This window comes from Trichosurus vulpecula, chromosome 1, assembly GCF_011100635.1.
Source record: "Trichosurus vulpecula isolate mTriVul1 chromosome 1, mTriVul1.pri, whole genome shotgun sequence".
NCBI lineage: Eukaryota > Metazoa > Chordata > Mammalia > Diprotodontia > Phalangeridae > Trichosurus > Trichosurus vulpecula.
The window spans coordinates 466182463-466205582 of NC_050573.1; the positions used below are offsets into that span (position 1 = coordinate 466182463).

General features: G+C 39.5%; 1 protein-coding gene across 1 annotated transcript in view; it reads right to left on the reverse strand.

The window, feature by feature from the left end:
• Positions 1-23120, reverse strand: part of KIAA0825 (KIAA0825 ortholog) — a 502236-nt gene that overhangs the window by 310794 nt on the left and 168322 nt on the right. Inside the window, exons 12-13 of the mRNA XM_036750217.1 lie at positions 15981-16129; positions 2073-2258 (exon numbers count right to left, since the gene is read on the reverse strand). Coding sequence (XP_036606112.1) covers positions 2073-2258; positions 15981-16129 — 335 coding nt within the window. The remainder of the gene's footprint in view (positions 1-2072; positions 2259-15980; positions 16130-23120) is intronic.

Here is a 23120-nt window from a genome sequence, read left to right on the forward strand (position 1 = left end):
TGATTTTCTGCTCTTTCTTTTTTTGTTTGTTTGTTTTGCAGGGGGGAAGTCTAGGGCAATTGGGGTTAAGTGACTTGCCCAAGGTCACACAGCTAGTAAGTGTGTCAAGTGTCTGAGGCCAAATTTGAACTCAGGTCCTCCTCAGTGCTCTATTCACTGAGCCACCTAGCTGTCCTCTGCTCTCTTTTTAATCAGATTAGGCAAGGGTTTTTGAATTTTGTTAGTCTTTTAGGAAAAATAACTTTTAACTTTATTTTCTTTCTGATGTATTTATTTCTCCTTTAATTTTCAAATATCTCCTATTTGTGTTCATTTTAGTTTTTTGTTAGTTTTCTAGTTGTTTAAATATATATTGAGTTCATGAATACTATCTTTTTATATTTTGTATATATATATACATATATATATATATATATATATATGTAAAGATATGATTTTCTCCCTGAAGACAACTTTGGCTACATCCCAGAAATTTGAGTATATTGTTTCATTATAGTAGTTTTCTTATACAAAAAAAAAGGATGAAAAAATACAAGATAGGAGTTTCAAGTAGCAGTTTTGCTTTCACTTCCTAGTTCCTGATTTCCATTACTGTTTGGGTTATTTTCAGTACAGTTTGGGCTAAAGGCAGAAACCGGCCTAAAAGCTTAACAGCGTATTGCAAATGGATAGAATGCTGGGCCTGCAGTCAGGAAGACCTGAATTCAAATCCAGCCTAGGGAACGACCTGGCTGTGTGAACCTGGGCAAGTCACCCTCTGTCTGCCTCAGTTTCCTCATCTGTAAAATGAGCGTAAGAATAACACCTACCTCCCAGGGTTGTTATGAGAAAAAAAATGAGATAATATCTGTGAAGTGCTTTGCAAACCTTAAAGCACTATATAATCGCTAGCTATCATTATGAAAAAGCGGGTGTCACTGTATTTTTATAACCACGTGGTGCAGCTCTGTTCTTGCTTCCCTGGAAGCACCTCAAAACAGCTGGGTCATTTTCAAAGCTGCTTTTAAGTACTACAAAGGCTACATCACTAACTCAATAGGCTTCTGATCTGCCCCTTTTCAGAAAAATAAAAATAGAAAACTTTCATACTTTGTGTGAAAGGCAAAAGATGGGGGAAATGCATGGGAACCAGGAGACACAACCTAAATCTAGAATGTGTATTGATTGCTAAAGTAATACCCATTACTAAAGTGGATAGAATCAGGTTAAAGGCAAATACATAAAGTTGTCTACATACTACTTGTGGGGATGGGGGCTGGAAGACATTTACAGATCAACAGCTTTAAGAACCTAGTCCTCCTGTAAATGATTAATAGTGCAACACACTTAAGACAAGCACATTGAACTATATCCTTCTCCTCTGGGAGTCAGCTATCTCCCCACCTTCCTCCCTCACACCCCTAAAGCTCTCCCTGCCACAATGTTAAAGACGTAGGCTTTTAACCTAGAATGAAAAGAGTGAACACGTGGTGTGAGAGTCTACATTTGAACCTGAAACTGGACTCATCCATCTGCAGCTGGGATTCAGGAGCTTCCACCTGCCTTTAACACTCTCCAGCTAGCTCTAGGTAGAAAAATCATAGGGAGGGAGAAGAAGAGACTTTTGTCTCCTGGATACTTAGGCAAGATGCTCATCAATAAGTGCCTGATGTTTTGCATTTGAGCAATGGTCTTGTAACTCAAAATACACCCAAGGATTGCAAAGTTTCATTATATATTAATAAGGCCTTCCCTAAACTATTTTAAGAGATGACAAATAGTAATATAAATGAATGCTCAATAGAGAAATATGACCCCTTGTAAATATTTTAAAATTTGGGAAGAATGTTATGATAAAACATTTTCCTGTAATTTCAGAAGCTGTGTCAAATAATTTCTTTTAGCTACTAAAATAGATTTGACAGGTGACAAATATTCCTAACAGGTGCCTTTATATGGATGAAAATGTGTTAAGCTCTCATAAACTAATTCAATAAAATGATATAAATGGACTGTTTAAAAATGTCTTCCAAGAGGCCTGTGTTAAGAATTTTAAAAATACTTCTTTTTATGACCAATGAATTTTCTCTTACCTGGAATACCATATAAAAAATCCCATAACTGTTCTAGTTCCATGTAGTTGACAAAGACCCTTCCAAGTGACTGAGGAGAAAGACTGCAATAGGACAGCAACTTGAAGACTGCTTCTGTCAAGCTAGGTTGTTGGTTAGGCATCTGTCCCACATGAGGTACTTGTTCTTCATATCTTGATAAGGTACCTTCTTGGAAGTAATGATAATAACATATTAATATAATACCAATGAATATGATAAAGTTCTTTTCAATGACATCGTATTGGATCATATGAAAATTAATCAGAATTGCATTTGTTTAAAAACATAAGAAGCACAAGACTTGCTCAGACCAATTTTTCACCTGACTCAGTATTTAGTCTCTGACAGAGATACCAAGAACCTGTGTGTGTGTGAAAAAAAATAGTTTCCCATAATGACTCTCTTCAAAAATTATGAATGTTGTCTCTCTGTCTATCTCTCTGTCCTTCCCTTAACGACTCTTTACAGATTTATCCATATCTATAATTAGAAACTATTTCTAAATATCTTCAACCAGTGTCCTGATGTTACCTCTTGGTATAGTGAGTTCCTTAAATTTATCATCCATTTCTTTCAGGCTTCATGGGAAATGCCTTTATTCTAGAATTCTAAAATCTGATGTGCATCTTATCAGTACCAGTTGGGATTTTTATAAACTTGGATCACATTTTCTGATTGAATGGGACTACATTTCCCAATCTCTCCACCTATGGTGTTCCTACATCTTAAGAGTCATTTCAGCTGACAACCCCCTCCACCCACACACACCTCCAGTATGTATTTCTTGAAGTTTGGGAACCATAGAATCCGGGTTTAAACTCCATCTCTGCCACTCACTAACTGTGTGATACTGGGAAAATCACATCACCCCCCAACCCTCACTTTCCTCTGTAAAATGAAGGGGTTGGACTAGATGGCTTCTGAAGTCCTTTCCAAGTCTAAATCCACAATACCATGATCCTATGAACCTATAGGCAGTTTTATGGGTGATATGTGCATTTGTACAAGGATAGGATGGTACTTTGTTTTTGATCCTCAGAATCATGTGCGCCTCTCAATCAGTTGATCAACTGACAAACATTTATTAAGTGCCCTCTATATACTAGGTGCTAGGAATACAAATACAAAACGAAGACAATTTAGCCCCTGCCCTCAAGGAGTTTACACTCTACTGGGGAGATGAAACAAGTTCACAGCTAAAGAAATACAAGATGTATACAAAATACAAACAGTAGAGATAGGCAAGTTGAAACAAGAGCTGAACAAGAGGAGGACAGCAGACTGGATTGCCTTGGGAAATTGCATAGTTCCTTTAGTGACTCTGTACTAATATCCTAAGAGTATAGCAGTAAGACAGGGAATACAACGGAGGGCAACAGAGAGAAGTACACGGTGAGTATGAGCAGGATTTGACATAAAATCAGTGAGGAACGTAAAAGAAGAAGAGAAGTAAAAGATGTCATCGAGGAAATGTATAATAGGAAGAAGAGAGGGTTGGGTTGTTAGTTGAAAGTGAGGGATGACAGGCAGACAGCCAGAGTGCTCCAGTGGTGATCTCTGGATGTTAGGAGAAAGCAGGGGAGATTGACAGCACATTATGCAAACCTTCTGAAGCAAAGTTATGGAAAGCCATGAACAAAGACCATACGACAAGAGCAAGTATGGATAGGTTGAGATTTGTATTGCTGAGCAAACTCCCAAAACAATGAGATCGTGAATCTATTGGAGTATGTGGAAGAATATGAAATTATTCCCAGTGTGTTGGGCACTTACAAATAGGGGGATTAGGAAAGATTTCTTGAAAGAAGTGACATTTGAGCTAGGCCTTGAAGGGAGATAGGGGTATTATGAGGTGGGGGTGAAGAGGAAGGTCATCTGAGATGCGGGGGGCAGACTATGCAAAGGCCTGGTGGTGGGAGGGGGAGATGTAATATAGCATGTGGAGAGCAGCCAATAGGCCACCTTGGGTGGCGTGAAAATGACATGAGTGGGAGTAAATCTGTAATCAACCTGGAAAGATAGCCAGAAACCAAATTATAAAGGGGCATTAAATGTCAAAAATAGTCACTGAAATTGAAAAGTGGAGTCAAAACTATCCCTGCCCTATTTTAGCCTTCATACTTTAACTGGGAACATCTTATTTAATCCCTCACTCATAGGTCTTAGACTAAGTGCTTAAAAGGTCTTCAAACTGGAATGAAGTTTGCAAGAATTATGTTTGGATAGGCTGAAGAAACTTGGCTATGCCCCAAGTATTATCTACAAATTATTTCAGGAACTGGAGCAAGCATGGCATTCTAGCTGAACTCTTGAGCAGGAACCTCTTGGGAGGTAAAGTTGATGCTTTAGCCTTAGCTAGGTTTTTCTTCATCCTCTAATTTGACCAGAAGACCCCGCAAGCTTTGAAGGATGTAGACAAAGTTGGACCTCACATCTTCCCTTCAGTGCCCTAGACTTATATCTGGATCAGCTAAGAGTGGGATCTGCCTTGGTAGCCAAGGACAGATGGATGTAAATTAACCATGAACCCTATGAATGGGAGAAAAAGACTTCCAGCAACAAGGAACTGATTTACCTCTCTGCCATATGTGCTCACTACACTTGAGTCCACTTTCCTCTAGATTTCAAATGCATGTGAGAAAATGTATCACAGACTTTGGAGGGGATGTTTTATACTAACCCTTCTTACTTTACCTTGGAAAGTATCTCTTTCTAAAAGCTTCTTAAGGCCGACTGGCTAAATCAGTCTTAACTGATAATCTTGTGGGGGCAGCAAACTTGTAGGGGTTTGAACAAATGGCATTAGGGAATCACCTATGATCCCTCAGGAGTTCCCCTAGGATTCTGAAAAGGGGATATATAGGCTAACTCTGAGGACCTAACTTAAGTGGAAGTAGGAGCTAGAATGAGAATTTCCAGAGTTTACATGGGAAGCTATAGAAGCTTCTTGATTATAGTGGAATGACATGGTCAGTTTGTGCTTAGGAATAATGAGGCACTTAAGTGGCACAATGATAGAAAGATGACTTAGAAGCATTTTTTAAAAATATTTTTTACTGTTATTATTATTATAAGAAAAAAGCAGAAACAATTGATTTTCAATATCCATTTTCATTAAAGTAGTAAAAGCAAACACATAAGTGAAAAATCTAAGTCAGATATTAAAAATTCTTCCATTAGTCATGCATACAAAATCATTTTAGTAATATGCATAATTTTAAAAAAGATTCATTTCTTGGGATAAAAATGAGAGGCTGGTTCTCTTAAAAGCACTTTTTAAAAATTATTTTTAAAAATTCTTCTAACAATGGAATTTATTTCAGAAAACTGATGGTGAATCATGCCATCCTTGGCAAAAGCATAGCCCCTTGGCCAAAAATTGGTAGACTGAAGGCACAGAATAAAACATGAATTTTCAGACATAGCCCATGTGTGACATTATTTTTGCTTGACCATACTTACTTGTTATAAGGAAGGGCTTCCATGGGAAGGGGGAGGTTTAGAGGGTACTAATAGATATAAGAAAGAAAAGATCATCAACAAAATTATTTTAAAAGGACACACCCAAAATATAAATTCAAAAGGATAGACAAGGCAATTGTGTTATTGCCATGTTAAATTTAATACACATTTTAAAAGAAAACTATATATCCTCTTTTTTGTTCTTCGTATTCTGTAATATTAATGTTTATGGATAATTGTTTAATTCAATTCAGTAAATATACATTAAGTGTGTATTATGTGTAAGACACTAGAGTAGGTGCTACAGAAAATCCAAAAAGGCATAAGATATGGTCCCTGCCCCCAACAAAGCTTAGCCTCTGGAAGAAGAGCTATGATGTATGTGTGTATATATGTACACACAAATAATTGGATATAGCACTGGTACCCTACTCACAAAGCTTCAGGACCAGGAGATAAAGAATATGAGTGATTTAAGAAAGGGGCCAAGCTGAACATGAGGAAGAGAAATTATAGGAATAGTCGCTTTCAAGGAGGGCTTGTGTTCTTCCTTTCTTACTGCTTGACAGTACTTAAAGACGCAGGCCATTTTTGCTCTATTGGGAAAAATCTCCTGTCTTCTAATTTGCTGGTGTAAAAGGAGGCATTAATATGCATGAATATGTCTATGTGCATAGATAGGCTGCCTGGATGAAGGATGAACATCAGATTCAGGTTGCCTGTGAAGCTTGAGCCCTTTCATTGATAGAATTACCCGCAATAGACTAGACAGTGACCCTCTGAGAGATTTTTGCCTAAAGTGATTAAAGCCCTAGGAGGGATGCCTTGCTAGCTCCCTGTGGGAGTAGAAAAACTTATCTGTGGGGGAGAGCAACTGAGCTCCTGGGGCTTGTTGAGAGAGAGAGAGAGAGAGAGAGAGAGAGAGAGAGAGAGAGAGAGAGAGAGAGTTGTTGTTCAGCTGTTTTTCAGTCATGTCCAGCTTGTCATGACCCCATTTTGGGGTTCTCTTGGCAAAGTGGTTTGACATTTCCTTCTCCAGTTCATTTTACAGATGAAGAACTGAGGCAAACAGGGTTAAGTGAGTTGCCCAGGGTCACATACTAGGTGTAAGAGGCCAGATAAATACAGGAAAATGAGTCTTCCTGACTCCAAGCCTGGCATTCTATCCACTGCATCGGCTAGCTGACCCAAAGAGATAGATACAGAAAAGTAAAAAGTGCTTCATCATAGGTAGAGATTACTTCCTTTTGGGGCAGAGAAAGTTTCATGAAGAAGGTGATAGTTGAACTAGCAGGAATCAGAAAAGAGAAACTAGGGAGAAAGAACATTGTAGGCACAGGGAATCAACAAAGCAGAAAGTCTATACAAGGAAAGACAAATACGCTCATTTAACTGGAGTTTAGATTGTATAGAGAGCAGTGGAATATAAATTTGGAGAGATAGCTTGGAGCCAAATTTTAGAAGACCTTAAATGCCCAACTAAGGAGTTTGGACTTCACTCAAAAAATGAGGAGTGATTGAAGACGTTTGATGAGGGATTGACAGAATCAGAATTGCAATTTAGTTATATTAATCTGGATGGATTTGAGAGGGGACAGGCTGGAGGCAAGGAATAGCAATTAGAAGATGATTTCAATAGTCCAGAGGAGAAGTAATAAGGGCCTGAACTGAGGCTGTGGCAAAAAGAATGAAGATGTAATTTTGGTGGTAGAATTGACAGGATGTAGCAACTGACTGGATGTTGGGAAAGGGAGAGAGGAGTCAAAGATGACATCAGGTTTGGAGGCTAGGTGACAAGCTAACAGTGATGGCACTGACAGATAAAAGCTTAAGACAGGCCATTAAGTTGAGTAAAAGCAGTTACAGTGATTAAGTTTTCTTGGAAAGAGCGAAATTTCAAGGCTGTGCCTAGTAACACAGCACCACTGCCAACTAGTGACAGCTATGCTGGACTGCAGTCACACGGTTCTTTTTGGAAATAGCCAAACTCTAGACACCAGAACCAGAAGGTAATATTTGCCAATTCACAGATTCAAAGTGAATTCAGAGTTAGAAAGAGTCACCTTAATAATTACCTACTTCAATTTCATACACGTTATCCTAATTATATATTTGGTAGCTACTTCACCTATATCTACTGATCCCATACTGCACTCTTCAATAACCATGAAGTCTATAGTTCCCGATGTGGATGCAACAGTGTTAAAGCTTTTTTCAGTAAGAAATTCCTTCAGTATGGCTTTCCATGGGAAGTGTGTACACATGCCTGGAGAGTCAAAAGGATAGGGCGCAAATTGCAAATTTAGCTCTATTACAAGTGATTGCTGTGTCCAGGGCCAAATAAGGCTGACTTCGTGCTGTTCAGAGGACTGATGGTGAGTTTACATCTGACTCCAATTCTTAGACGAAGTAGGTGTTTCTCAAACTGGCATAAAACATTTATAGGTAAAATTCTAAGTTTAAAAGACCCTAGCTTTTCTTTTATATAAAATAAAATAAAGACAATTATTCAGACAATCCAAGAAACTGAATATGTCTGTATTTCAAAGACCCAATCTATTAATGTCTCCATAAACACTCATGTTTCATCAAAAATCCCATCTGAAGTAATGGCATTTCAAAAAATAACGACCTTCCCCCCCCTTAAAATGCCACACTTAAAAAATCAAGGGCAATTCATCCAATCACTTTATGCCTCAATTTTTGCATTTGCAAAACAGAATAACAATACCTGCCCCCAACTCATAGGTCTAAGAACTAGTTAAAATACATGACATTGTCCTGAGGTGCTTCAAGAAAAGATGTTCTATGATGGCAGGATATTTGTATTATTCCAGTTCAAGACATCTATTAAATGTTTACTCTATATAAGGCACTGGTTTAGGTGCTGAAAGACACAAAGCTCACATTTTTAATAATAACTGACAATTGCAAAGCACTCTAAGTTTTACCAAGCACTTTCCTGACAACTCTGTAAAACCTGCAGGGTAAGGACTGGTATCCCCATTTTGTAGATAAGGAAACTGAGGGTCAAAAGTTACAGTTAGTAACAAGAAGACCTAGGATTTGAACCCAAGTTTCCCAAGTCCAAAATTAGAGTTCTGTAATACTCAACCTCCCTAACATTAATAAGGTTTGATCCGTGTCATGAAGGAGCTTATATTCTGGTTGTTGTTTGTCCTTCTTTTACAAAGAGGAGCAATGACATCACAGGGTGATGTGTTGACTCTCACATGAACTGAGGAAGGTCCACAAGTGGAGGAAGTGAGGAAGAATCCACAAAGTCCTCAGCCTCATTCTCTTCCAGAGTCATCATATTCTAGTAACAAGACAAAAGTCAAGATGACTGGCAATGGCCCAGGATGCAGTGGATGACCTTGGCTTCTTGGATATCTGATAAAGCTCTAAGTACTCCGCAGCACCTGTTGCCATCATAGATAAATTGTTCTCATCCACCCACTCCAACATAGGAAGTCTTCACATCCTTGGGGTAGACACCCTCCCAACTCACTGATAGATCTGAAGCCCCTTGGTTACCCTCAAATTGGTTTAGCCCATCTGCCAAGAAGGTTTACTGAGGCATGGCCGCTTTGTACATTACAGCTTTTTGGAGTCACAGATGAGAGTATAATGCTAGGTAGATGAGCAGCTCTGAAAGGGGCTTGGCAAGCCCTCACATTAGAGGTGCTAGTCCTCCTTGAACACCTATACAATGTGGTAGGAGTGATATGGATATAACAGTAATATAATATAAATAACCCACCTTGGGGTAGAGAGATGAATATAATGCAAAATAAAATGTGCTAAGTACATTTTAAGACATACAAAAAATGCTATGATATGTACAAGTAAGGAATGCTCATTTCTGATGAGGGAGACATTAATAAAAGTTGTACATAATTATTTTAATGCATGCAGATGCTAAAATTATGATGATTACCAAAGGAAAACCCAATTGAACCATACTTAGTTTTTCCTGCATGTTCCAGAATGATGATTTTAAGACAGAAGAATTAAATGAAAATATTTAGCCACTACTGACCCAGATTCAATTTTATTCTATAGTATGTAAGTGAAGAAACATGGATAAATACAGAGCTTAATAACATTGCCAATCTGCCACACTAATCCCCTAAAAGCCCTCCAACATCATCATTATAAGGCATTTTCTTTTTTGTTTAATTTTTTTTCCTCAATTGCATGCAAAAACAATTTTTAATATTCATTTTTAAAACTTTGAGTTCCAAATTTTTTCCCTTCCTTTCTCTCCACTCCCCTCATTGAAAAGGCAAGCAATTTGATATAGATTATACATGTGTAGTCATGCAAAACACATTTCCATATTAGTCATGTTTCAAAAGAAAACATAGACAAAAAAACTTATGAAAAATAAAGTTTAAAATGCTTCAATTTTTATTTAGACACCATCAGTTCTTTCTCTGGGGATGGACAGCATTTTTCATCACAAGTCCTTCAGAGTTATCTTGGATCATTGCTTTGCTGAAAGTAGCTAAGTCATTCACAGCTAATCATCTTACAATATTGCTGTTACTTTGTACACAGTACATTTCACTTTGCATCAGCTTCTGTAAGTCTTTCCAGGTTTTATGAGAGCATCCTGCTCATCATTTCTTATAGCACAATACCATTCTATCACAATCACATATCAATTTGTTCAGACATTCCCCAGTTGATGGGCATCACCTCAATTTCCAATTCCTTGTCACCAGAAAAGAGTCCCATGTAGGAATGTAAACAATATAACCTTATTAAGTCCCCTATGATTTCTCTTTCCTGTTTACCTTTTTATACTTCTCTTGAGTCTTGTATTTGAAAGTCAAATTTTCTATTTAGCTCTGGTCTTTTCATCAGAAATGCTTGAAAGTTTCTCATTGAATATCCATTTTTTCCCCTCAAGGATTATACTGAGTTTTGCTGGGTAGGTGATTCTTGGTTGTAATCCTAGCTCCTTTGCCCTCTGGAATATCATATTCTAAGCCCTGAGATCCTTTACTGTAGAAGCTAATAAATCTTGTATTATCCTGACTGAGGTTCCATAATAACTGAATTGTTTCTTTCTGGCTATTTGTAATATTTTCTCCTTGAACTGGGAGCTCTGAAATTTGGCTATAATATTCCTGGGAGTTTTCATTTTGGGATCTCTTTCAGTAGGTGATCAGTTGGTGCTTTCAGTTTCTATTTTACCCTCTGATTCTAGAATCTCAGGGCAGTTTTCCTTGATAATTTTTTGAAAGATGATGTCTAGACTCTTTTTTTGATCATGGCTTTCAGGTAGTCCAATAATTTTTAAATTATCTCTCCTGGATGTATTCTCCAGGTCAGTGGTTTTACTAATGAAATACTTCACATCATCTTCCATTTTTTCATTCCTTTGGTTCTGTTTTATAATTTCTTGATTTCTCATAAAGTCACTAACTTCTATTTGCTCCAATCTAAAATTTAAGGTGGTATTTTCTTCAGTAGTCTTTTGGACCTCCTTTTCCATTTGGCTAATTCTGTCTTTCAAGGCATTCTTCTCCTCACTGGCTTTTTGGAGCTCTTTTGACATTTGGGTTAGTCTATTTTTAAGGTGTTATTTTCTTCAGTATTTTTGGGTCTCCTTTAGCAAGGCATTGACTTGTTTTTCATGATTTTCTTGCATCTCTCTCATTTCTCTTCACAATTTTTCCTCTACTTCTCTTACTTGTTTTTCCAAATCCTTTTTGAGCTCTTCCACGGCCTGAGACCAATTTATATTTTTCTTGGATGTAGGCTCTTTGACTTTGTTGACTTCTTCTGGCTGTATGTTTTGATCTTCTTCAACACCAAAAAAGATTCGATAGTCTGCATCTAAGTCTGAGTCCTTTTTTGCAGCCTCGTCATGTTCAACTACTTGACCCTTGAGCTTTTTGTCAGGGTATGACTGCTTGTGAAGTAGAGAGTACTTTGTCCTAAGCTTTAGGGGCTGTGCTACTGTTTTCAGAGCTACTTCTACACCACCCTCACTGCAAGCTTTGCCACAGCAGCGCTCCTTCCCACCCAAGAATCGCCAAACAGGACCGCAACCAATATCCAAGCAGGGCAAAGCAAGAGAACCCTGCCTCTGCACCACCAAAGTGCTCCCTGTACTCCCGCTTGATTCCTCCCACCGTGTGAGCCTGGGCCTGGAATCAGCCTCCGATGAGGCTCTGGAGGCAGCCACAGGAGATTCCTGCTGCTGTCACTGCCATGGCCACCTCTTTACCTCCAGACCACACTTCTCTCTCCCTATCCAGCCGTTTTCCCACTAACCTGCTCCATTGTCTTTGGCATTTGTGGGTTGAGAAGTCTGGTAACTGCTACAGCTCAGTGATTCATGGCCCTATGGCCTGCTCCACCTGATCTCCTCAGTGCCTGGTCTGTCCTGGTGTGGCCCACGCTGGGCTGTGTTCTGTTCCTAGCACTGTGTGATAGACCCTTCCTAGCCACCATCCGGGCTGTCCTGGGCTGGAGATTTGTTTCCCTCTGCTATTTTATGGGTTCCACAGCTCTACAATTTGTTCAGAGCCATTTTTATAGGTGTTTGGAGGGATTTGGGGGAGAACTTAAGCGAGTCCCTGCTTTCCAGACACCATCTTGGCTCCACACCCCACTTCCCAATTTTTCCTCTACAACTCTTACTTGATTTTCAAAATCCTTTTTGAGCCCTTTCATGGCCTGAGGCCAATTCATATTTTTCTTGGAGGCTTTGGATATAAGAACTTTGACTTTGTTATCTTCTTCTGTGTGTGTGTTTTGATCTTCCTTGTCACCATATTAACTTTCTATGGCCAGAATTTTTTTTTCCGTTGTTTGCTCATTTTTCCAGTCTATTTCTTGACTTTTTAAAAGTAGGACTCTGCTTCTAGTTTGGAAGACACACCATCCCAAGCTTCAGGGGTTTTTTTGCAGCTATTTTCAGAGATACTTCTAGGGACCTGTAAGTTTTCAGTTTTCCCCAGGCGGTATGATCTAAGGAAAGGTGTTTACTACTCTCCTGGCCTGTGTACTGGTCTGTGAACAACCCCTGCCCTGGAACCATGAGGAGGGTCCCTGCTCCATTGCAGCCCTCAAGCTCTGGTGTGCTACTGCTCCTCCTTACCATGGACTACCACCGAGGACTGTGACCCAGATCTGAGCATGGCAAAGCAACAGAGTCCTGCCTCCAGTGCCAGCAAAGAGACCCCTGTAATCTCCTCCTGATCAGCTGTTCAACCCCATTACTGTCTGTGGGCTAAGAGCCCTGGAAGCAGCCCCTGCCATGGCTGATTCAGTGGCTCCCAAGGCCTGCTCCTGGTTTGCTGGGGTCCAGTCTCTGCTGGTGCAGCCTGCCCTGGACTGCGCTCCACCCTCACCCCAGTGACACGGACCTTTCCTGCCAACCTTCTAAGTTGTTGTTGGCTAGAAAATTATTTCAACCTGTCCTTTTGAGGTTTCTACCACTCCAGCAATTGTTTTATGGAATTATTTAAAGGTGTTCAGAAGGGTTTGGGGGAGAGCTCAGGCGAGTCGCTGCCTTTTCTCCACCATCTTGGCTCTGCCTCCAGGATCTATAAGGCACTATATGGTCCAAGTCTCTCATCCCTACAAATGAAGTTACTGGTTCAACACTTTCACAGATACACGAAAGGCAGACAGTGAATCTCTCAAGTCAATCTGATTCAGGAATGGACAGGGAAATTTTTGGTAGTAGAAAGTCAGAGTTATTCACATGACTCCTCTACTTCTCATCAGAGGTAGGCAGGTTATATCACGCCTCCCCCACCCCAGATTCTAAGATATACTATTTATGCCCTTATTGCCATATTTGGGGGCTAGTAAATCGCACCCCCGTTCCATTTGACATCTTAACACTGAGTGACTTTTAAAAAGGAATATTTACTTCAAAAATATAGCGAGAACAAGTATTTTTCCCCGATAGGCCCAGGGTGTGCTTTTCCTTCTCCATAGCCATTATTTCTGTGGGAATAGGCTCAAAACTTGGCTCAGTTCCTATATAGCACCAGCCCAACCAAGTTCATGTCTAGATGTAGCATGACTGGCATATATGCTGTGCTGGCTGCAAAATCAAGCCTGCATTTCAACTCCTGTATTCCTATGAACTCTTCCAGAGTCAAATGGAGGGGAAAGAGCCTTTTTGAATGCCTCTCAAGCAAATCGGAGGTTAATCTCTAGCATCCTCCACTTGGAGAGAGATTGCATTAGCTAGGAAGGCTGATGGGGTCTGTGTAGCCATGCCAATTATCCCTCAGTTCCTCACAAGCCATACACTATCTCCTGTACTCTCTTCTTTCTGACTCAGAAAGTCCCTTTTTCCTTTAACATACAGATCAGCATAATCTTCATCATGAAAACTTTCCTCACTTACCCCACCCCACAACTGCGAGTGCCCTCCCTCCCAAACTACCTCATATAAAATTCTTTTGTATATATTTGTATTCATTCACTTTATACTTATGCTGCATATATTTTTTACACTTGTCTTCCCCCATTAGAAGGTAAGTTCATCGCAAGTAGGGACTGTTTCATTCTTAGTACTTGTACTCACAGCCCTTATCATGGTGTCTCATATATAGTTACTTCATTGATTGTTGGGGTGGTCAAAACTGAAAAAGGCGTCAAACCCTGATAGGAGACCCAGGGATTGGGGAGCAGCTCCAGAACATATGCTACATGGAATGCCTTTCTGAAGAAGGCCTTGTAGCTTCTTGCTGGTCACTTTGGTTGGGTAAGTAGCCTCAATCCACACTTCCTGTGTAGTTACAGGTGGTTGAAAGGAGCTATAGTAAGGACACTCATAAGTGAATTCTACTGCTCCTACTAACAGCTCCAAATAAATCAGGGCAAAAACCACTTTGGTATCAAAGCTTTCTAATGGTGATATCATCATCACCACTACCAGCATCATTATGAGCAGCAACAAAAGATGACAGTTAGAACTGAAAGAATGTAAAGAGGCATGGGCTGGCAGTCAGAAAACCTGGGTTCAAATCCCAGCTCTGTCACTTGCTATTTGTGTGACCAGAGGCAAGTCGTTTCTCAGGGCTTTGTTTTTCTCATCTGAAAAATGAAGAGGTTAGACTAGGTGCCTTCTGAGGTGTTTTCCACTTCTAAGTTCTATGATTCTCTAGTCAATGATCCTAGGCTTAAGTACTTTTACAGCCATTGTCAGTTTGGAATAGTCATGTAATCTGCCTTTCTTTAGATTTTTTTTCATGATCTGTTTTAGGCTCTTGATCTGGGCAGACACGCTAATTTACCAGGCTGTGTGGAAAGGTCCAAAATGTAGCTGCAGAGGCTATCACATATCAAGGCTGCTGATAGCGAGCTGTTCTCCATTTTGCAATACTACATTTTGGCAACAATTTTAATCTCGTCCTGTGTTATACGCAAGGTGCCATTACAAGGGCAATGAGGAAAAAAAAGAAAGTCATGGTCTGCACAAATACTGAAGGCAGCAAGAGGTACATGTTAGGCAGTTTGGACGCTGGCACAATTTTTTTTCCTTTGATGCCAAATATAAGAAACTTTTAAGGCTAATGTGACCTCAGGGATATAGTTAACAGAAAACACTTACCTTTAATTTTTTGAAAGTCAGCAAACCAGATGGCGCATGGGTACCCCATAAATCCTTCATAAATATTTGTAGATGACAAATTTTTGTAATTGATATTTAAATTATATATTGCCCTTTGAAATTTGTACCTTGTATAAACAGTGACTAAATGGACCTACTTGTTAATCCAAAATTATTATTATTTTTTCTTAAGGGGGCCTGTGCAGTATAGTGGAAAGAACAGTGACTCTGGGGTCAGGGGATCTGGGTCCACAGCTACATGTAATTCTTATTAAGTGTGTGACCTTGGTCAGGTCACCTTGGACTCAGTTTCCTCATCTGTAAAAGGAGGAGTCTGAACTAGATGGCCTCTAAAATCCTATCTAGCTCTAGATCTGTGAACTGTAATCTATTTTCTTGTTATATAGCATGAACATCCTATGTTCCTTAGTTTTTAAATAGTGCTATGCCATTTTACTAAGCATTGCCTGCGCATGACAAGGACGTGGACCCACTTTCCAAAGAGCTTATAGTTGATGGAATGTAAATTATTACTATATGGCCTTCTCGGTGAGAAAATATGTTTAGGAATTTTTGTAATTTGATCTTGGAGCCAAATTCTCATTACTGCATTTCAGCTTACCTGAAAAAAAATTTTTCAAGCAAGGTTAATAAAAAGCTCTTTTCCCTCCTATTCAATATTTCTCCTGCTGCTGACTGGATCACTCCTGATACATGTAATGGCGTACATTCCTCAATCAATATACAAATGGTAAAAAAAAAATTAAATGGAGTTCCACTTAGGCACCTTCTCTGTATTTCTCAGATGCTTTTTTCCAGTACTTACTTACCAACACTAAACTCACTCCTCAACAAGATTTTTAGTATCAGACAATCACCATGCAGGAGAGTTTCCAAAAGCAAGTTCCAATTACAACAGGGCTGGGATAAGAGCAGTTTCAATCGACCCTGGACTGCCATTTCTCCAGCTGATGGAGTCCTTTCAAAATGCAAGATAAAGAAGGAATAATGTAGTTAATTTATCTATGACATTAATAGCCTTCAAATGCGGCTGTAATACTAACTCCTTAAATGTCAATTCCTTCCAGATTACTCTGAAAATGCTTTCATGCTTGCTTATTTTCAGGCTTCTCAGAGAAGGAATTACATTTAATCTCAATGAGCTAAAAGCAAATTAACATTTGGTGGTCTGCCAAATTTATAACTGATACAAAGAAACCATACTGATAACTCAGCGAACAATTTAAATTCTTGTTTTGTGAGGTAAAAACGTTTCGTGAGCATGACTATATTAATATATGATTGCTTCTTTCATCATTCAGCATGTATTTATTTTGGCTTCTGATATCTCAGTGTGTATCAATATTGATGAAAACACAAAAATAAAATAAACATTTTTGTCAAGTCAACAAGCATTTATTAAGTGCCCACTATGGGACAGGATATTTCTCATTGTTGTCCATGTAAAGCTTAATTACGTAGGATCATGACACTAACCACATATTCGATACTGTAACCACTGCCAATACTCATCCCTCTGCCTTCCTGGATCAGCTTAATGATAAGAAAGTGAGCAGAAGGTAGGAGAGGAACATGGAACTTGGAGTCATCTGCTCACATTGAGTTCAGATCTGGCTCTGCCATTTAATGCCTGTGTGACATTGGGCAAGGCACAATCTCTTTGGACCTCCATTTTCTTATTTGCAAAATAAGGGACTAGAAGACTTCTAAGGTTAGTTCCAGATCTACTCCTATGATTAATAGGTTCAAAACCACTACCAAAGTTATTATTTTTTTAGTCAAAACTTATGACTTCATTGGTACAGAATACATACACACATTCTGGATGAAGAAGCTCTCTCTACTAATGCTGATCATCAACTGTTCTGCAATTTGTGATCTTAGAAAATTTCCTGGAGATTTACACGGTGACATGACTCCTCCAGGGTATCACATAGCTAGTTGAGGGTATCAGAGATGGGATTTGAACCTACATCAGGCCTCTATCCAATATACTATGCTGCCTATCACTAGTGACAACCAGCAACAGCAATTATGTCCTACTACACTAGTATTTTACAATTTGCTAGAGTGTTAAGCAGGAGGTAGGTAAATAAAACTGGTTTAATCTAACAAGCACATATTAAGCATTTCTTATATGCAGGGCACCATGGTGGGCACCGGAGCTACAGAGATTGGGGGTCTTAGAAACAAAGCTACATTTTATTCAACCATAATAAGCAGCAACATGGCATAGCAGATAGAGAGCTAGCCTCAAGTCAAGAAGACCTGTGGGATCCCGGTCAAATCTCTGAGCTCTCAAGGCAACTCTATAACATAGTAAGTTGCCAAGCAGGTGCAGTTGCTGCATTGGCAAAGAAAATTCTCATTCAGAGTTCACTATATACATAAATCAAAGGTCCACACTAAACTCCAAATTATTTATTATAATTCACAATCTAGGTATAATCTTTGATTCCCGCCTCTCTTTAGTCCCTTCATATACAATCTGTTGCCTTGGACTCTCGATTTTATCTTCATAACATTTCTCAAATATGTCTACTTCTCTCCTCTGACACAGACCCCACCTAGGTACACGCCCTTATCACTTCACATACAATAGCTTTGTCATTGCTCTTGTCACAAGTCTCTCCCACTCCAGTCCTTCCTCTACTTAGCTGTCAAAGTGATCTTCCTAAAGCACAGACTGGACTGTGTCTTCCCATCCCCCACTGAATAAATCCCATTGGCTCCTTATCATCTTCAGGATCAAATGTAAAACCTTCTGTTTGTCCTTCAAAGCTGTTCAGGAAGAACCTCCCTCCCATTTCCAGTCTTCTTACACTGCTCCTCCCCGTCTTGTACTGGCCCCTTGAACAAGACACTCTATCTCCTTGTTCCAGCCATTTTCACTAGCTCTCCCTCATGCCTAGAATGCTCTCCCTCCTTATCTCCATCTCCTGGTTTACCTGGCTTCCTTCAAGTTCCATTTCAAATCCCACTTTCTATAGGAAATTTGTGCTGATTCCCCTTTATCCTAGTGCTCTCCTGTAACAACAATGTTGCTAGCCGCCGCTGTGGAGGTGAAAGACCAACAAGACCAACAACAAGAGCACACAGAAGGGTTGCTAGCACAGGTCCTTTGATCTGCTTTTCTAAGGAAAGCAACTTTATGGAGTTAACAATCTTACTTTAATTAAACACACACACACACACACACATATATATATATATACACATATATACACATACACACACATATATATACATACATATATACGTGTGTGTGTGTGTGTGTGTGTGTGTGTGTGTGTGTATCATTCACTTAGTTCAGGGGGAAAAGCCAGCACCCTGAACTTCAGAGGAAATACAAACAGAAATTACAAACAGATCAACAGACAGGCTTTTATCTGTCTGACCAAATCACAATACATACATAGTTACTAGAGAGAGGCACCAACATCTGGGTTTTCAAATCTGGGGGGCTGCTTCAATGGCTACCCAGAGTCTTATCACCAACACTTTTTCAATGAGTGTGCCCCCAAAACAAAAACGCCAACCTCAGATCTTATATACCTGTCTCAGGGCCCTGGGACACTTGATTACCTCAGTGCTGAGAAGCATTCAAACAAAAAAACAGCAAAAAGTCCCATTTTGCTGGCCATTACATTCAAAATGTGAGACTCATCAAAGGTACTTGATTACCTCAGTGCTAAGAAACACTCCAAAACAAAAGACAAGAGGTTCCCACTTTACCTGCCCCATTCAAACAAAGGCAAGACTCATTAAAGGCACTCGATGGCCTTAACATTCCAAAAGAGAAAAACAGCAAAAAAATCCTACCCTAATTACCATAATTACCACCCTCTGTTTATTATTTCAAATTTATTCTGTATATAGCTTGACTGTACATAAATGTTCATATTAGACTGTGAGCTCCATGAGAGTAAGGACTGTTTTTTACCTTTATTTGTATCCACACAGCTGAATACAGTGCCTGGCACATAGTAGGTGCTTAATAGATAGTTACTGACCGAATAGTATTACCACTAAGCTAAATACCACAGAGCAATAGTGCTTAATCTGGAATCCATAAACTTAAAAAAACTGATATTATTTCAATATAATTGGTTTCCTTTGTAATTTATCTTACATACTTTATTTTACTCATTTTAAAACATTATTCTGAAATGGGGTGCGTATATTTCACCAGATTTTCAGAAGGGTCCATGATTCAAAAAAAGTTAAAGTCACCTGAATAGAGAGTAGTTACAAGGTAGAAAGCAGAAAGGCAGTTTAGAATTCAATTCACAGAATACAAAATCCAAGGAAGATGTTAGTTGTAAACCTTTTAGCCTCAAAGTCTATATAAGAAATGTATAAAATATAGGCAACAAGCAAAATGAATCAGAGCTCTTAGGCAAATTTCACCCCAAAGTTACCATTGAAAGTTAGGTTTCATTTTACTTTATGCCTGGAATATGGCACTAGATAGGTCTACTTTATATTAAAAAAAAAAGATAGAAAAAAGAGGGAGAGATACTATTGTATATTAAAAAGGTTCAAACCAAGAGCCAGATTGTGAAAGCATGGTAGAGATTAATGAAGGGAGAAGAAGTGATTTTGTTATGCTAAAGACGGCTTAGACAGAAAAAGGAAACAAACAATGAGTTCAGAAAAAAGATCCCAAGCCTGACCCAAAGGAATAGCATTGTAGTGATGGAAGGCCTTTGTTTATCTAGATATCTGTCACAGCTGGTGCTCTCTCTCTCTCTCTCACATACAGAGCCACTAATAATTTCCAAAAAAGGAAAAACTATATTCTGGATCTGATTCTCACCAACAGGTAGAAGCTGTTGGTTGGAATGGAAATAACAGAAATGCTGGGGAGTACACTCTCTCCTCTAGTCTGGGATAGCTGAGGAAAGTCATGCATTGTTTGACAGGCTCTTCAGAGTTAGAAAGACCACATTTTAAAAGGATTTGGGGGAAGGATAGGTGAGATTTCCTGACCTAAAATGCTACAGAGGAATTCAGCCTAGGAGGGATGAAATAATGGGTGTAATGAGCTCTGAAAACTTTAGAGTTATATAAATATCGATTCCATAAATGCCATCAAGATCTCATGCCAGTCCTACCTTTAACAGTTAAGTTAAAATCAGTGGGCATTTATTAAGCATTTACTATGTACAAGACACCTTCTAAATTCAGGGAATACAAAGGAGCCTACAATTTAATTGGAAGGATGACAGGTATTCTAGAAATAACTACTACCTAAGGCAGAAGGTGCCAAATGCAAAGAGAAATCTAGAGAAGGCACAATGAACAATTTGAAAATGAATCTTTGGTCTCTTTCAGCTGGGACGATCATGTAAAGTTCCTAGGGGAAAGGCATGGGTGTTTTATATTTCCTTCGCATGCCTCTCTGCATTGTTTAGTTAAGGGTAAAGAAGGCTCCAGGGTAGGAGCAAAATTTTAACACGCACACTTCTTCCCCCCAAAGAGGTAAGGTTAGTTTTTCTTTAAAAGGTATTGGGGGGGGGGCAGAGCCAAGATGGCAGCCAGAAAGCAGGGTCTTGCATGAGCTCCCCTCAGGTCCCTCCAAAAACCTATAAAAAATGGCTCTGAACAAATTCTAGAACTGCAGAACCCACAAAATAGCAGAGGGAGGCAGGGCTCCAGCCCAGGACAACCTGGATGGTCACTGGGTGAAGTCTATCTTGCTCGGAACTGGGAGCGGAGGGGAGCGGAGGGGAGCAGAGGAGACTGGAGCTCGGCATGGGCGGCAGCAGGACCAATCAGACCAGGAGCCGGGCAGAACAAGCCCTAGCACTCTGAATCAGTGAGCTGTGGCAGTTACCAGATTTCTCAATCCACAAACACCAAAGACAACAGAGAAGGTTAGTGGGAAAAGCTTCAGGGAGACAGTGGAAGGAGTTTGCAGTTTGGCCACTGCCCCGGGGGCAGCAGAGGTGGCACAGCTACAGAACTACAGCTGCAGTTACTTCCTGCCCCAGGTCCACCTGGTGGGAGGAATTAAGTGGCGGGTCAGAGAAGGAGTGCACAGCCTGCTTAAGATTTTCATCAGGTCCGGGTTGGTGGTTCTTGGGGAAGGAGGGGTGCTGGTGTGGCAGAGGTGGCTGAATAGAAATAGCTCTGAAAACAACAGTGCATCCCCTCAAGCTTGGAACAAAGTACTCTCTACTCTACAAGCAGTCACACCCCGACGAAAAACTCAAGGGTCAAGTAAGTTGGTTGGGAACATGGCCAGGCAGCAAAAATGCACTCATATTTAGTGTCAGACTTTGGAATCTTTCTTTGGTGACAAAAAAGACCAAAACATACAGCCAGAAGAAGTCAACAAAGTCAAAGAGCCTACATCAAAAGCCTCCAAGAAAAACATGAACTGGTCTCAGGCCATGGAAGAGCTCAGAAAGGATTTGGAAAAGCAAGTTAGAGAAGTAGAGGAAAAATTGGGAAGAGAAATGAGAAGGATGCGAGAAAACCATGAAAAACAAGTCGATGACTTGCTAAAGGAGACCTAAAAAAATACTGAAGAAAATAACACCTTAAAAAATGGACTAACTCAAATGGCAAAAGAGCTCCAAAAAGCCAATGAGGAGAAGAATGCCTTGAAAGGCAGAATTAGCCAAATGGAAAAGGAGGTCCAAAAGACCACTGAAGAAAATACTACCTTAAAAATGAGATTGGAGCAAGTGGAAGCAAGTGACTTCATGAGAAATCAAGATATTATAAAACAGAACCAAAGGAATGAAAAAGTGGAAGACAATGTGAAATATCTCATTGGAAAAACCACTGACCTGGAAAATAGGTTCAGGAGAGACAATTTAAAAATTATTGGACTACCTGAAAGCCATGATCAAAAAAAAGAGCCTAGATATCATCTTTCAAGAAATTATCAAGGAGAACTGCCCTGATATTCTAGAGCCACATGGTAAAATAGAAATTGAAAGAATCCACCAATCGCCTCCTCAAAAAGATCCCCAAAAGAAAACTCCTAGGAATATTGTTGCCAAATTCCAGAGCTCCCAGATGAAGGAGAAAATACTGCAAGCAGCCAGAAAGAAACAATTTGAGTATTGTGGAAACACAATCAGAATAACACAGGATCTAGCAGCTTCTACCTTAAGGGATCGAAGGGCTTGGAATACGATATTCTGGAGGTCAATGGAGCTAGGATTAAAACCAAGAATCACCTACCCAGCAAAGCTGAGTATCATGCTCTAAGGCAAAATATGGATTTTCAACAAAATAGAGGACTTTCAAGCTTTCTCAGTGAAAAGACCAGAGCTAAACAGAAAATCTGACTTTCAAACACAAGAATCAAGAGAAGCCTGAAAAGGTAAACAAGAAAGAGAAATCACAAGGGACTTACTAAAATTGAACTGTTTTGTTTACATTCCTACTTGGAAAGATGATGTGTATGATTCATGAGACCTCAGTATTAGGGTAGCTGAAGGGAATATGCATATGTGTATGTGTTTACGTATATATGTGTGTGTGTGTATGTATATGTGTATATATATATATGTGGGTATGTATATGTATATATGTGTGTATGCTTGTATATATGTATGTGTGTATACATACATACATATATATACATATATATATAGACAGAGGGCACAGGGTGAGTTGAATATGAAGGGATGATAACTAAAAAAATAAAATCAAATTAATGGATGAGAGAGGAATATACTGAGAGAGGGAGAAAGGGAGAGATAGAATGGGGTAAATTATCTCTCATGAAAGTGGCAAAAAAAAGCAGTTCTGTAAGAAGGGAAGAGGGGGCAGGTGAGGGGGATTGAGTGAATCTTGCTCTCATCAGATTTGACCTGAGGAGGGAATACCATACACACTCAATTGGGTATCTTACCCCACAGGAAAGAGGGAGGAAGAAGATAATAAAGGGGGGGCGATAGAAGGGAGGGCAGATAGGGGGAGGAGGT